The 16419-nt window shown below is 46.7% G+C and overlaps 3 protein-coding genes across 3 annotated transcripts; 1 reads left to right on the forward strand and 2 right to left on the reverse strand.

Annotated features, from left to right (window-relative positions):
- Positions 1 to 1665: 1665 nt before the first annotated feature.
- On the reverse strand, positions 1666 to 3664 carry N7469_009335 (alpha-amylase; the record flags this gene model as incomplete). The annotated part of the gene is made up of 7 exons (XM_056648253.1): positions 1666 to 1928; positions 1984 to 2203; positions 2284 to 2304; positions 2376 to 2399; positions 2458 to 3053; positions 3121 to 3544; positions 3587 to 3664. The coding sequence occupies 7 exons, from the start codon at positions 3662 to 3664 to the stop codon at positions 1666 to 1668; spliced, it is 1626 nt and encodes a 541-aa protein (XP_056498018.1).
- Positions 3665 to 4323: 659 nt separating this feature from the next.
- Positions 4324 to 6052, reverse strand: N7469_009336 (alpha-amylase; the record flags this gene model as incomplete). The annotated part of the gene is made up of 2 exons (XM_056648254.1): positions 4324 to 4971; positions 5042 to 6052. The coding sequence occupies 2 exons, from the start codon at positions 6050 to 6052 to the stop codon at positions 4324 to 4326; spliced, it is 1659 nt and encodes a 552-aa protein (XP_056498019.1).
- A 2781-nt stretch (positions 6053 to 8833) lies between these two features.
- Positions 8834 to 16362, forward strand: N7469_009337 (alpha-1-3-glucan synthase; the record flags this gene model as incomplete). Its single annotated transcript, XM_056648255.1, is given in 6 exon segments — positions 8834 to 9184; positions 9245 to 9420; positions 9479 to 14400; positions 14411 to 15470; positions 15533 to 15738; positions 15800 to 16362. 6 exon segments carry the CDS (start codon positions 8834 to 8836, stop codon positions 16360 to 16362), a joined length of 7278 nt encoding a protein of 2425 aa, XP_056498020.1.
- Positions 16363 to 16419: the final 57 nt, after the last annotated feature.

Here is a 16419-nt window from a genome sequence, read left to right on the forward strand (position 1 = left end):
CGTGATTAGGGCTGAGCTTGGAAAGTGATGTTTGGCCGGCTCCTGGGAGATAGAACGCTATTAAGTAGGGCTATTCAATACGATGGAAATGCAGTCTTCTGCATTAAAAAACATAAGATATTGCTTAAAATAGCTTATGGCGAAAACAAGTAAAAAATCCGCAAGTGGCTCTTAATTTCTAAATCAGTGAATGACTACCAAGTATTCGCTGGTACGTTTCTTTTGGTAGGTGATGTCTCTCGGATGTCTCTGAAGCAAACTGGACCCTGAACGAAGAAGCGCAGCCCTAGTGGAGAGATACATCGGTTGTCCCCGCTTGGAAATCATCTGGTATTACTCGAGTCTATCCGAGAACTTTCATGTTCATTCAAGGCTGATTGAGTGACATGTTTCTCAGATGGTACAATACCTCTTGTTGAGGTGGACCTGGGTCGTGGAGCAATGCTACTTCTGGTTTGGTAATATTTTACGAATTAGGGCAAAGAAAGGCGTAATGTTCCAAGCTAAGAGCTCGTATACTCTTGACGTGAGTGGCGGTCACCGGGTGAAATGGCCGAACTAGCTGGAGGATAACTCTGTATTGATACCGTTGAGAAGCAGATGGGGTATCACCATCGCCAAGAGACGCCTTTGCTTCGAGGGTCCAAAGATTAGTGCCCGAGTCCTATCAGAAACAAGCCATTCTCGTAATCAAAAACCGTTTCATACACCAGACTAAATACATACAGCTAGTATAGACGGTATTGTACCTGATCGATCCCAATCGTAGAGAAAACTCAGCTCGGTGTGGCTCCACCTTATCGTGCGCCAAGTCATGATCCATAGTTGGATAAAAATAGTCGGCCCGATACGTTGTAAGGCGAACGAAAGTGGAATGAGAAATAGAAACGAAAACTCATTGGGCTTCGGCCGGTATTTTTTCTGTTTTTTTCTTTTTTTCTTTTTTTTTTCCCCTTCGAAGACTATTCCATACTGCGATATGGGGAAGATGTCGAGCGATTAGGCAAGCAAATAGCCGATCAACGTAGAGTTTATTGATCTTTCATGCCAAGCATATCCACTCCATTGTGATGGTAAACACTAGATAATCCCAAAGCTAAGCCCTTACGATCTACGGGCTATTGGTATACTATCGTGATCAAGCCATCTCACTACAGTCTCGGCACGCCAAGATTAATTGGTATTTGGGCTTAATACAAAAAATACTTGACATCTGTTACACGTGGTAAAGACCCTTTTTCTAAGTGGATCTCTGAATGAGACATGCGTGAATGGCGAAAAGTTGAAAAGTTTCGGATCAACGCCGGATCGCCGACTGAATTTTACCGAATTTGACCCGTCGGTATTTCAATCCGATCAAACCATGTCTTACCCAACACGGTGTACTCCGTATGATAAAAATGCTAAAAGGTTGAAAAAAAAATAGGGAGTGCATGCCCCTTACATTAAGAATTATGTGATCTATTTCGAAGCCTTATGGGTATGACGGTGAGTAGTGGACCACCTAGTGCCACGAGTCACCACGAGTCACCACGAGTTGCCACGAGTCAAGCAACGGTCAGTTCCCAATTCAAAGCCCATAGATATCCAAAGTGCTAAAATAGTATTAGCTCACAAATTCACGACATAAATTAAAGAGGGAAAAGAAGTTTAGTAGAAGAACAATCACATAACATACATTGTCTTTAGCAAGCCATCTCGATGGACAGCAGCTGAATTAACCCAGACCCCAACGCATGCGGCGTTTATGGGGAAATTGCCATACCCTTTTTTGTCGATAACAACAGAAGTGTTGTGGTATCCGAGTATATCTATCCACTCGGTGTTCGTATAATGTCTACCAATGAACATGCGTTTCTTGCTTGGGCCGCCGTTACTGATAAGACAAGCCAGCCCCGAATGATGCGCGTTTCCGTATCGCACAAAACCTAGCTCGTTATTTAGCCACGTTGATAAGAACACGAGGTTTCAAGGGATGTTTACCGATGCAATTCGGTTGATCAAAATAGTCTTCCTGTTCGCCATAAGCATACCGCTTGCGTGCTTGTGTTAGGATTGGTAGTTTTCCGTCGCATGCTGGGACCATTGGACCTTCATTAGTTCGCATTCCATACATATCACCATAAAAGACGCAGGGATGGCCATCCTTTCGAAGAAGAATCAATGCATAAGCCGCTAATTTAAATGAAGAAGCGACAGGGGTCTGGATAGTTGTTAACGTTGCATCTTCTAGCGCAGCGACCTACCCAGGCCGAGTTTGATAAGAGATTGTTTTTGGCTTACCTCTAGCATTTGACCTGGTTGCTTGGAATTGTCAGCTTGTTACTTTTTCAAAAAAAAAAAAGCAGCACCGAAATATCAAATACGGTACATACAGTGTCATGGTTCGCAACTAATGTCTTGAGAGAACGGTCAGTAAATGCAGCCGAACTTGGGCAATTGGTTGTCTCGTCTTACCACGGCATGGCTAGGCCTAGATTGAACCAGTGTACCATCAAAGAGAGTCCTCAAGTCGGCTTTCTTAGCGTGAGAGGCAGCAGAGAATCTCTCCAAGAGTGGCACGTCGTACGCCAAGGCTTCATAGTCCAGCTTCTCGAGATAATCATGAATATCTGACACATTTCCAGTCCAATACTCTCCTATTACGAAGAATTTAGAGTTCGACTCGTCACGAACATGTTGGACGAACTTCTTTTGAAAACGGGTCGAGAAGTGCTTTGCTGCGTCAAGCCTCATTCCACTGATGGATAGACGGTTTGTGATCCAAACACCCCAATAAAGAAGATCGGAACAGACTTCTGGATTGGAGTGATCAAGGTCGGCGAACATTAGATAGTCATAATTCCCATTTTCAGTCGATACATCAGGTGCCCAGTCCTTTTGGGGCCCGACGATCTTATAGATATCGTTTTTCTCGTGTTTCTGGTCCCAATCGACACCACTGAAATGTTTCCAATGGTATTTCGTGTTACTATACTTCTCCCCGCGGCCGGCAAATTCAAAGCCTGTCCAGCCGTGTATCTCTTGAGGGTTAGATATAGCCTTATTCCTTTCTGTACATAGTATTTCATTATCAGTCTATCAAGTTGGGACTGAAGATTGAGCAATCTGAAAACCTACCTTTCGGATCGACAGCAATAGCTTGAAACTTCTCAAAGTAGTCTGCTCCGGCTTTGTGGTTCAACACAGCATCCCATATGACTTTCATTCCGAGAGACTTGGCTTCGAGTGTCATTTCTTTCAAATCTTCGTAGCTGCCCCATTTCGTCGAGATAGCACCCTTTTGATCGAATTCACCAAGATCAAATAGATCATAGATATCATACCCATTCCCATTTGGGTCCATACCTTTACAGCCAGGCGGGATCCAGATATGATCAATTCCAATGGCTTGCCATTCTGGGAGTAATTGCTTCAAGCGATACCAATGGCGTCTATCAGCAGGCATATGCCATTCAAATGTTTGGAATATCAAAGAATTATCTATGTCATTCCATGAAGGACGTTGATCCAAATTCCTTGCTGCATCTTTGGATATGTCAGACTAGCTATCATGCAGTATAGCCAAATATACCAGGTTGAAAACCAGCATACCTTCTTTCTGTTTCAAAACTTTCTGTTCATGTCGGCGCCGCGGGCTAAAACACGCTAGAAACGACGCCATGTCGGAGTTGTTACCGGCGTATAAAATCCCACTCTTGGTGTGAAGAGTAATTAGAACCCACAGTACGTCTTGTTAAACTGAAAAATAGTGTATGTAGAATGCATTGGGTCCATTTACAATAGTCTCAAATTGATTCCCAGTATATAATCGCTCACTCAGCACCCGTTATGATTTCTTTGCTGCCCTGATCCGAAAAAGAAGACCTGTGGGGCGCCGAAAATTCGAAAGTGGACCAGTCTCAAACCATCCGAGGCTATTGTAATTTACATGTTTCGGATGAATTTGTTACCATTTTTGTAATAGTACACAAGCGATTACCAGGAACTGGCTTATCAGCATCCCGCGCTCTTCAGAAGTACTGGCCTTGATACTAGGCTGGGGAAGGACTGATCCCCATGTTGAGCCGAACAAATTTCACTACTCCTGCCAGGATATTAGTGTACTATGTAAGACGGGTTGCATGCTGTGTGTAATGTACCTGCAGCATCTGGCAAAGCATGAACAGGGGAAATATAAATTAAAGGTCTTGGCTATGGAAAGCCTGATTGATGACAGGACTCATAGAGGATATAGTACAATTACAAAAAGAGTGAAGCAAACCAATATCGTGAACTTGGAAGACAAATTGACACGCAAAACAAACGTATTCATCGTATATTTCAGAACAACTTGCCAATGCTCAAACCCACGAGCAACGCCATCGGCAAAGAAAATGTAAAGGCTGGGATTTGACGAGCATGTTTGCCCTGAGAAGATGCGTATTGTTGACCCGTTTTAAGTCCAGCGAGGGTAACATTTGCTGAAGGATATCCACAAAGACCACTGCCATGCATATATTTGGTGGGGAAAAGCACTCGTGGCTCGCCGGCGTCCATGTCGAGTTGTACCTCTCCTTGGTTGTTGGAAGTGTAGTTTTTACAGCTAAGCACTTCAGTAATATCCGTACCAGCATTAAAGCTATATGGCAGAATAAGCTTGTAGGGCTTGCCTGAACTTCCTTGATTTGAAAGTAGAAGAAGCACCTGGAGTCCCTCAGTGCCTTTAATCAAAGCAAGCTCACTCCCACCTTCGAAAACGGCTCGGGATGGAATGTTCACATAATTATTGTCGATCACTTGGGCATGTCTGCGGATCGCGTTGAGCTTTCCGATCAGCTTGTAGAGAACGGAATCTGTATTATAACCGGAAAGCCACAAAGCCTGTCGATTGAGTGGGGTCCCCGAACCCTTGAGATGTTGTTCTTGGCCTTGGTAGATCATCGGAATGCCGTCAAAAAGAATGGTAAAGGCAAGGATGTTTTTGGCCAGCTAGTGTGAATCCATGTCAGCTCGAGATACAGTATCTCATGAAGGGGATCTTCAAAATGATTGTACATACTGCAATGTCGTCGTTGAAACTCGCAATGCGTTCGACATCGTGATTTTCAGAGAAGGAAACAAGACCTGTCACGTCGGGACAAGCCGCTTTCATCTCGATAATCTTCTCCGCCAGTGTAGATATGTTGCCATTCGTGAAAGCCTGCAACATCGCATAATATACCGGATAATTGGGAACACTCTCGATATACCTGCGTTGATATGTGCAGATAGTGCTAACCGATTGATCAAGAACTTCACCGGTCATGAACTCTCCCATCGAGGTATCGAAGTTGTGTAAAAATCCAGGACTAACATGCTTGGCAGCGTCGATTCGGAGTCCATCGATTGAATAGGTCTGTACCATTTCATGCGCCCAATCCTGAAGCATGGATTGGACGTCCTCGTGCTCTGTGAACAGATCTGGAAGAGGAACTATTTTATCTCCGGTTTGGCATAATTGTGCGTTGGTATAGTTGTTCCAGTCCGTAATCTTGCAATATGGATGGAAGTAATCCGAATTATTGAACGGCGTGAAAACTGAGTAATCGATATGCGTAGCCGGATTGCTCCCGTTGGTGATGTATGCCATATTGTTGACAACGGTATCCATCATGAGATACATTCCTCGTGAATGAACGGCATCACTGAGATCAAGCAAGTCTTGCTTGGTTCCGAAATGCGAATTGAGCGAGTAGATATCTATTGGCCAGTATCCGTGGTAGGCCTCGCCGTAGGAGACTCGACCCTCGACATTTTCGACGATTGGAGATATCATGACGGCATCAAACCCCATTCCTTGAATATAATCAAGTTTATCGATCGTACCCTTCCATGTTCCTCCACAATAGAGGCCTGCCGTTGTGTTACAGGATGAAACGGTTGATCCGTCTGTGCGCGCAAATCGATCCGTCATAGTCTGGTAAACTGATCTTGACTTCCACTCAGCGATTCCGGCAGCTATTGAGGACTCGATGGCACAGGATAACGCCAAGACGCCTGCCACGAAGTTCATATTTGCTCTTGGTCGCATGGTGTCTCATCTGAGGTCCGTAAGTTGATCAAAGAGTTAAGGGGGGAAAATGAGCGTGAAAAAGACTATCAACAGAGGTCGACAGCACGAGTTGGAGCAGAAGCGTGAATAATCTTGATAACGAATGACATGAGACAGGAAATGAGTGGAAGTGCACTGTTTGTGCGAAATGAGCGTGAAGAGTGCTACCCCAGAGTTGACTGTCGAGATGCTCTCGTGGAGGTGAAGAATTGGGGGGGCAAACTTCGGTAATGGCCTAAGACCCTAGGTCCGCACTATTGCGGCGATCCATAGCTCACTAGCGTCGGACGGACACTACATTTAGCAAAATTGGGTTCCTTGTTTTGTTAGTGTTCATCCTTGGAACTTGATCTGGTCCGTTGCTCCTCGGATGTTCATGGTGTGCACGATCATAACTAGAATTGGGGGTTCAGAGGAAGAAAATATGAGGACAAGAACGAAATGGATATTATTTGCCTAGGAATACGAGGCCAGCCTGAGTCTCTGCATAAGCAAAGAGAAATCAGGAATTTGAGCCCTACATAGTAGTGTTCGGGTGAGTGGATTCTTTACTCGTGATCTGCGTATATTAAAAACGGGCCATCATTCTATGTATGACAAGCCTTCCAAGGTTACGTTATGCATCTATTCCCATTGTCAATATTGTAGTAAAAGCGGATGTTTCGGATTGTCTGTAGAGATAATAAACATTGTGAATGCTCCATGATTATCCCGAGGTCCGTACTTTTCCTGCAGTGCTGAGTTTTTCAAGTCCCGTCTTGAATAGCGAAATGTCCGAGACAACCTGCCATAGTGTGGGGAGGGGTTTGTCTTATTTTCATTTCCACTCAACTAATGGAAAAAAGCTAAGTTGAGTGTGCCAAGACCAGTTTGGAATTCCTTTGTCTACCTTTCCCTGACAATACATGAATTTTGCTTCGATCTAACAGACATTAACCGATACTCTATCGGCCGTGCCGAGTTGGTCATATCTGATTCATGTTGTATGAAAGGAGTAGTTCTTCTTTTCAATGGGGTTGTCGGCCATTAAATTTTCAATAATCTTTGAATTGGATGTCCATATTTGGATATCAGCGTTGCAATGAGTAGACCGTGGCTGTGTGTGGTCAAGATTGCAGAGTGCATGGTCCAATGGATGGTGCAGACGGTTAATTACTGGTAAGATTTCGAATCATTACATACAGTTATATACAGCGCTTACTAGTGAATTACAAATACCAAATCAGGCCCATAATGTCTTGGTGGCTGTCAAACTATCAAGCTTATCTACAGGTGTAAGCCTCTGAGATCGACTAAATTCGGAATGGCGTATGGTAATATGTCTAAATACACCCACGCCAGAATTCCCAAACATGAGAACCGGCTTCGATAGATAATGCCATAAATACCGTATTCCCCTGAATCCAAGCTTGATGCTGGCATAGAAAATCTTGAACATTAGAAACACTCGTACCGAACCAAGGTTTCAAGATTCGGAGCCTAAAAGATAGTGGAGTTGTCTGTTATTCTCGTTCTTCAGGGTTTTCTCGCTCCACCGGCGTGAATCAAGTATTTTTACAGTGTATGTATTTTCTGGAGTCAATATTACCTGGTAAGGATCGATTAGTGATTTTTTTTTTTTAATCCAGATGCGCGAATCGGTGAAACCCTTTGACCCACTCACCACGACAATACATCAATTCTGTGTCTTCCGTGGGGCTCGGTCCGTTTCCCTGTTATCGGCCAACAAGCCACACGGAAAGATTACGCCGGGTCGAGCTATCACACATTCGGCAATCCGAAAAATACGAGAGATGCCGACTACATAATCACAATGAATTGTGTGTTCTTGAAATTATTTGGAATTTCTCATGTTGAATATTGTGAATAGTAGTTGCAGTTGAAATTGAAAATAAAGGATTTTCAAACTGAAGTTGTGCAGAATTCACGGGGTCGCCGAAGAAGCATGGCTGTCAGTATGCTGATGGTAACAACAGACTAAGCCCACCTACAGCGGAGCTACACCGAAACGTTCCTAACAATGAATCAATGCATCTGGTACTTCTTCTGATAGGGCAATGGGATTTTTTATGCGGCTTATACCGCCACAACAGAACCGCCCCGACATGTTCGGTACAATTCCCGGATCATCCTCGCGAGAGACACGGTGGATTCCTGACCTGAATGAGCCCAATGGGCGCAAGTGGATGTTAATCTTGCGCTCTAGGTGGTGGATTACCTGCGGGTAGGGTTCCCAAAACGCCCGGGGTTCTCGTATTCTAGCGTGAAATACATATACATGCCAATTTTAGACAGCTGATGGGTCTATATGCTAAGAACAATTCTCGAATTTAGTATCTCCAAATGTCTCAACTCGCGTAAAAATGCCAAATAGTTCCAGACTTACTTTATCCATTAAATTCAAATTTAGAAGCCGCTAATTATACTTCGTACAAAGTGGTAAGGCGTTGTCTCATTATGTGATTGAGACTTATCTTGTCATTACTTCGCTTTCTACTTTCGCAATTATTTTCTCCCCGCAAAGATTGAAGGTACTCTCTTCACTCGTTACTTTCTGCAAATACATCGAGTCCTTCAGTCTGGGTATTACTATACTATCCATTCGGTACTTTGAGAGGCCCAGTCAGAGTGAGAGGAGATAATCTCTTGCGTGACCAGATATCGAGCCTCAGCGCTCCCCGCGCTTGATTATTTCCCCCCGACCTACATCTTCCCCGGGGCAAGGAAGAGGAGATCTTCCTTTTCACATCATCATACATAATGAAGTGGTCATTATCAGGTGGGCTGTTGGCGCTGCTCGCCTCAACAGCGACGTGTTGGCCTTATGATGAATCCCTTTTGCAATACAACCTCAACGAGAACAAGGCCGCAACGGATCCTACACAATATTCGGGAGCATGGGCAGATCACAAATACCATCCATCACCGAAGAATTGGCGGTTCCCATTCTATACACTCTTCCTCGATCGCTTCGTCAACGGTGACCCCACCAACGATAACATTAACGGCACACAATTCGAACACGATCTGAACTCAAATCAAATGCGCCATGGTGGAGACGTTGCTGGACTCGTCGACACACTCGATTATCTCCAAGGAATGGGCATCAAGGTATGCATTTAATCTTATCAATCCACAGTTATCGATAAACGATCTAACGATATACCGTAGGGTCTTTACCTTGCCGGTACATCCCTGATGAACCAGCCTTGGGGTTTTGATGGCTATTCTGCTTTGGACACCACATTATTAGATCAACATTATGGTACAATCCAGGTTTGGCGCGATGCCATCACTGAGATTCACAAGCGTGGCATGTACGTTGTGTTTGATAACACGATTGCAACGTAAGTTTCTCCAACAAATCGAGGTACCGTGTCCCCGAAACTAACGAACTTCGATTAGCATGGGTGATTTGATCGGTTTCGATGGCCATCTCAACGACACAACGCCATTCAACGAGAAAGAATATAAGACTCAATGGAAGACAGACCGTCGTTACATCGACTTCGACATCGGAAACTCCTACAACGATTCATGCAACTACCCACGGTTCTGGTTTGAAAACGGCTATCCCGTGAATGAATCTCAAACTGCGGCTCTCGTTGGTTGCTACGACAGCGACTTCGATCAATATGGTGACATTGAAGCTTTCGGTGTATTCCCTGATTGGCAACGTCAGTTGGCAAAGTTCGCGTCCGTACAAGATCGTCTTCGTGAATGGAACCCGTCAGTACGTGAGAGATTGATTCGTCACTCTTGTCTGGCCATTTCTCAACTCGATATCGATGGTTTCCGATACGATAAAGCAACTCAGGCCACGGTTGAGGCACTGGGCGATATGTCAGCTGCCTATCGCGAGTGCGCCCGTGAAGTTGGGAAAGAGAATTTCTTCATCGCTGGTGAAATTACTGGTGGTGACACTTTTGGTTCTATCTACCTTGGTCGTGGCAGACAGCCAAACCAGCTGCCAGACAGCTATATCGAATCGATGAAACTGACAAACGAGTCTGATTCACAATACTTCCTTCGCGAGATTGGCCACGAAGCTATCGATGGTGCAGCATTCCACTACTCGATCTATCGTATTCTGACACGCTTCTTGGGCATGGATGGCCAGCTTTCTGCTGGTTACGATCTTCCTGTCAACTGGGTTGAGGCTTGGAACACCATGATGAGAACTAATGATCTTATCAACCCCAATACGGGAGAGTTTGATCCGCGACACATGTTTGGTGCCACTAACCAAGATGTGTTCAGATGGCCTTCGATTGAAAAGGGTGTTGAAAGACAGCTTCTTGGGTCCTTTATCACCACTCTTCTTCTCCCTGGTATCCCCCTCAGTCTCTGGGGTGAAGAACAGGCTTTTTACATTTTGGATGCAACTGCAAAGAACTATATCTATGGACGACAGGCGATGTCCCCGGCAACAGCCTGGAGAACACACGGTTGCTTTTCCCTGGATTCCTCCCAGTATTACCAATGGCCTATTGAAGCCGGTCGTTATGGATGTCACAACGAGTCTGTTGCCTACGACCACCGTGATCCCAGTCACCCTGTTCGTAACATTATGAAGCACATGTACCAACTGCGTGAATTGTATCCTGTGTTGAACGATGGTTACACCATTACGAGTCTTTCAAACAACACGGAAGATGTCTTCTATCCCGGTTCTAACGGTACTGCCACCGAAACTGGTGTTTGGTCTGTTGTCCGTGACATCAATAAGGAAATTCAAGATTTAGGCTCCGAGTCAGCAAATAAGCCCGTCTGGCTTGTTTACACTAATCTCAACCGCACGAGAACTTGGAACTTCGACTGCTCGGACAACGACACCGCGTTGATTTCTCCCTTTGATTCAGGCGTTACCGTGAAGAACCTCTTCTATCCTCACGACGAAATCAAACTAGAAGCGAGTGCAAAGAAACTCGGACTTAATGGGTCAACAAGCTACAATGGATGCGCATCTAAGCTGAAGCTGGGGGCATACGACTTCCGCGCCTATGTCCCCAAGAGCGAGTTCAAGAAGCCTCGCCCTATGGTTACTGCGTTCACCCCCGGTCATGATGTACCGAAGCTTTCCACTGTTGCCCCCAATGAGTCGGAAGATTTCGATATTGAGTTGTTCTTCTCCGAGGAGATGGAGTGCACTGACATCACGAAGAGCATCACTTTGAAGTCTTCCACCGAATCCGGTAAGACTGCCAAGATCAATAACTCAACCGTGAAGTGCTCCACGATTACAGCCACCGAGACAGCTTGGGTAGGTCAGCTTCCAAGCGTGTTCAAATGGAGTGCTACCCTCACCGATGTGTACAACGGTATTCACCGCGTGACTCTGAAGAACGCCAGCAACGCTGATGGCGACGCATTTACTGATGCCACGGATCACTTCCTCTTCCGCATTGGTCAGTTCGATAACCCTATGGTTTTCACCAGCGCCAATTACTCGACCAGTTTGTTGCATCAACATGAGGGTAATGACACATTCTTCATTCAGCATCACGCTGCTGGAGCTGAGAAATACCGGTACTCTACCAATTGGGGCACGACTTTCTCAGACTGGAAGACTTACACTGGTGGTAATGACACGATTGAAACCCTCCCTTGGACTGGTACCAAGAAGCAGAATTGGAAGGGAGACCACGTACGTGTTGAGTACTGGAGCAGCTTGACCGGAAGTAGTGATTACGTCCAAGAAGGTGACACCAATTGGGTTTCTGAAGTTCCTCGTCGTTACCCCCATATCTTCTTCAATGGACCTTACAACCAATATGGTTATGATGGTGGTCTTGACAACGTTATCAATCTTGATACACAAGATGGTTACTGGAAATATCACTTCACTTCGGAATGGCCTGCTGTCGGACAGCTGAACATCTGGGGTATCAACCCAGATGGAAAGCCTGATCAAAGTTGGGTGCTGGGAGATGCTGATGGCGATAATATTTTGGACCGCATGCCTCCTTCTTCCCTGTCGAGTACTTTGTTGAACATCACCAAGCCTCCACCATCCCCCTATCTCTCATGGAAGCTTTACGTCAACGATGCCACTCAACGCTACGATCTCATTCCTGTCGGCAACCAGACCCCTCAGATCGTCATGTTTATTCTGTTTTGGATCATTCCTGTCCTCACCGGCGCAGGATGCGTTTACATTTTCATGAAATCTTTTTATAAGGTCAAGTTCAATGAGAATGGTGTCACCGAGAAGTCGCGACTTGGTCCAATGGTCTTCCTGAAGAAACTGAAGCCATCCAGCTCTTCTGAAAAGGAGCACGGCAACCCTCTTATGCGTCTGGCAAACAAGTCTGGCTTCATGCAGAGCAATACTGCCCTTGCTGGTGGTGCAGCGGCCGGAGGCAAGCGACGCATGGTTCTCATTGCTACTATGGAGTACGATATTGAAGACTGGGCGATCAAGATTAAGATCGGTGGTCTCGGTGTCATGGCTCAGCTCATGGGCAAGACTCTGGGTCATCAAGATCTTATTTGGGTTGTGCCTTGCGTCGGAGGCGTTGACTATCCTGTTGATGAAGTCGCAGACCCGATGACTGTCACTATCCTCGGTAGCGAGTATCAGGTCAAGGTACAATACCATAAGCTCAAGAACATCACATACGTTCTTTTGGATGCCCCCGTCTTCCGCCAGCAATCCAAGGCTGAGCCATACCCGGCACGCATGGATGATCTTGACAGCGCTGTCTATTACTCTGCTTGGAATCAGTGTATCGCTCAGGCAATCAAGCGTTTCCCCATCGATCTCTACCATATCAATGATTACCACGGCTCAGTCGCACCGCTCTACCTACTCCCCGAAACAATTCCGGCCTGTCTTTCACTCCACAACGCCGAATTCCAGGGTCTCTGGCCGATGCGTACTCAGAAGGAGAGACGCGAGGTCTGCTCTGTGTTCAATCTCGAGGAAGATATTGCCCGGCGATACGTCCAGTTCGGTGAGGTTTTCAACCTTCTTCATGCAGGTGCTAGTTACCTTCGGGTCCAGCAACAAGGCTTTGGTGCTGTCGGTGTATCCAAAAAATACGGAAAGCGATCTTACGCTCGTTATCCCATTTTCTGGGGTCTACGCAAAGTCGGCAACCTTCCCAACCCTGATCCCTCGGACGTTGGAGAATGGACCAAGCAGGATGCTAAGAACAAGGACGAGGATATTCTTGTGGATGCAGACTATGAAGCTGGCCGTGGAGAGCTTAAGCGCCAGGCTCAAGAGTGGGCTGGTCTGGAGCAAAACCCTGACGCTGATCTTCTTGTTTTCGTTGGTCGTTGGTCCATGCAGAAGGGTGTTGATCTTATTGCAGACGCCATGCCCGCAGTTCTCGAGGCTCGACCTAATGTGCAGGTCATCTGTATCGGACCTGTTATCGATCTTTACGGTAAATTTGCTGCTCTCAAGCTTGGCCGTATGATGGAAGTTTACCCTGGTCGTGTCTTCTCCAAGCCTGAGTTCACTGCTCTTCCACCATTCATCTTCTCTGGTGCTGAGTTCGCCCTGATTCCCTCACGTGATGAGCCTTTCGGTCTGGTCGCAGTCGAGTTCGGTCGTAAGGGAGCTCTGGGTATTGGTGCTCGTGTTGGTGGTTTGGGTCAGATGCCTGGTTGGTGGTATAACGTGGAATCTACCTCGACTTCCCACTTGCTGGTTCAATTCAAGCTGGCTATTGACGCTGCACTCAACTCTAAGCAAGATACTCGGGCCATGATGAGAGCCCGCTCCGCTAAGCAACGTTTCCCTGTTGCACAGTGGGTGGAAGATCTCGAGATTCTCCAATCCACCGCCATCGCTGTCCACGAGAGAGAACTTGCCAAGGGCCATGGACGTCCTTTGACTTCTTCTGGAACAAGCACTCCCAATGGAGGCATAGGTAACCACAGCGCATTGTCGATGGGCCCGCTGCCTTCTCCAGGTATGCTGCATTCTCGCGAGGCCAGCTACTCGACTCTGAACCAAATTACCGGCACCGATTCCCCCAGAGTGGTTAGCTACAGCCGCGACCTCAGTCCCCACGAAACCGAGAAGCCACAGTCGAGCCTGAACCGGTCGCTGTCTCTTGGTGTTCGTTCTGGACCTGGCCACAGGAGCCGTCGTGGACGTCGCAACCCCGTTGAGGGCACTGTTGAAGAGCATGACAATGAGCACTCTAACTCTAACAGCCCCAGCGACGAGAGCAGCGATGATGATGAATCACGAGCGGAAAACATGTACGGTGACGAAGAGTACACCATCACCCGTGCTGAGATCGAGGAAGGACGTCGCAGAGAAGCATCCGAGAGACAAGCATCCGGATTGTCATTCCCCTCGCCTACACGTCGCTCCAGTCAAGAGTCTACTCATGTCAGGTTCCCTGCTCCCCCCAATGAGCCCTGGATCTCCACGAGCTGATCAGCTGTTGCTTCCTCCCAAGCCATTTGCCGAGTCGAACCGGTACAGCAATGCGTCTGTTCTCTCCCTGGATTCCGTCGTGGGAGACAAGAAGGACTTCAAGCTTCAAAAGGTCGATCCATTCTTCACTGACGGCACTGGCGAATATTACCACAATTTCGAGCGCAAGCTGCAAGATCTCAACGGATCAAACTCCGAAGCAGATCTCTGTATCGAAGAGTTCCTGATCAAGAGTGAGCAGGAATGGTTTGATCGATTCCGCAATGCCAAACTTGGTCGCCACAACCCGAAGTCGCCAACCCCATCTGTCTTCCGTGGACGCAACAATGCTTCACCTGCTGCAGAGTCTTACAATGAGGAGGGTCTCTCTCACATCGCTTTGAGCGATGACCATGACAGTGATGACGATGAGTTCCTTCTTGGCAAGGATTATGTTCCCCCCACCGGTCTTCGCAAATGGATGCAAATCAAGATTGGAGATTGGCCAGTCTACTCCATCTTCCTCGCTCTTGGTCAAATCATCGCTGCCAACTCCTACCAGATTACCTTGCTGACTGGTGAAGTTGGTGAGAGTGCCGAGAAGCTTTACGGTATCGCTACTACTTATGCCATCACATCTGTTTGCTGGTGGCTCGTCTTCCGCTACTTCAAGTCTGTCGTCTGCCTGTCTACTCCCTGGTTCTTCTATGGTCTCGCTTTCCTCCTGATCGGTTCTGCTCATTGGGAAGTCGACGAGTTCCGTCGTGGTTGGATCCAGAACATTGGCAGTGGATGCTATGCCGCTGCATCATCTAGTGGTTCAATCTTCTTCGCTTCTAACTTTGGTGACGAGGGTGGTGCCCCAGTTGAGACTTGGATTTTCCGCGCATGTGTTATTCAGGGTATTCAACAGGCCTATGTTATTGCTCTTTGGTACTGGGGATCTACCCTTACCAAGGCCTCTAGCGAAGGTCTGCTCAACACGGATACTATGATCTCCAACACCTGGAAGATGTCGTAAGTGTTTACTTATACTTTGCCTCCTTATTTTCCACCAAAGCTAATATCAATCTTTCTAGTGCTATCTGTTATCCCATTGCAATCTTCCTTTGGGGAATGGGACTTCTCCTGCTCTTCGGATTGCCTACCTACTACCGTCAAAAGCCTGGCAAGGTTCCATCTTTCTATAAGTCACTTTTCCGTCGAAAGATTGTCTTGTGGAACTTTGTCGCTGTCATCTTGCAAAACTTCTTCCTGTCCGCGCCTTATGGTCGTAACTGGAGCTGTAAGTCTTTATTCAAAAAAAAATAATTCAAGTCGTTGACAGAAGCTAACTGATTATCTAGTCCTGTGGGGTTCCACTCACGCCCATGCCTGGCAGATCGTCATTCTGTGCATTGTCTTCTTCGGAGTTGTCTGGTGTGCATTCCTTTTCATCGTCAGCAAATTCTCTAAGAAGCACAGCTGGTTCCTCCCAGTCTTCGCTTGTGGTCTGGGTGCTCCTCGCTTTATCCAGATCTGGTGGGGAATTTCAGGAATCGGTTACTATCTACCCTGGGTTGCTGGAGGATACACCGGAGGCGCACTTGCGTCTCGCAGCCTCTGGCTTTGGCTCGGGGTCCTTGATTCTATTCAAGGTCTTGGGTTCGGTGTCATTCTGCTTCAAACACTTACGCGTGTGCACATGTGCTTTGCTCTCATTGCCTCGCAGGTTCTTGGTTCCATCGCCACCATTTGTGCTCGTGCATTCGGTCCTAACAATACCGGACCAGGTCCTATTAGCCCTGATATGACCAAGGGGGCTGGTGAATTGGCCAATGCCTGGTTCTGGGTCTCCCTTTCGTGTCAGATTCTCATTTGTGCTGGATTCTTGCTGTTCTTCCGTAAGGAGCAGCTCTCCAAGCCATGATCCAATACCTCATTCCTTTTTCTTTTCTATACGAGCGATTTTTGTGTCTATACGACT

Source organism: Penicillium citrinum (assembly GCF_028827155.1).
Source record: "Penicillium citrinum strain IBT 23319 chromosome Unknown utg000008l:1.0-2707905.0:1.0-2709502.0, whole genome shotgun sequence".
In the NCBI taxonomy this organism is placed as follows: domain Eukaryota; kingdom Fungi; phylum Ascomycota; class Eurotiomycetes; order Eurotiales; family Aspergillaceae; genus Penicillium; species Penicillium citrinum.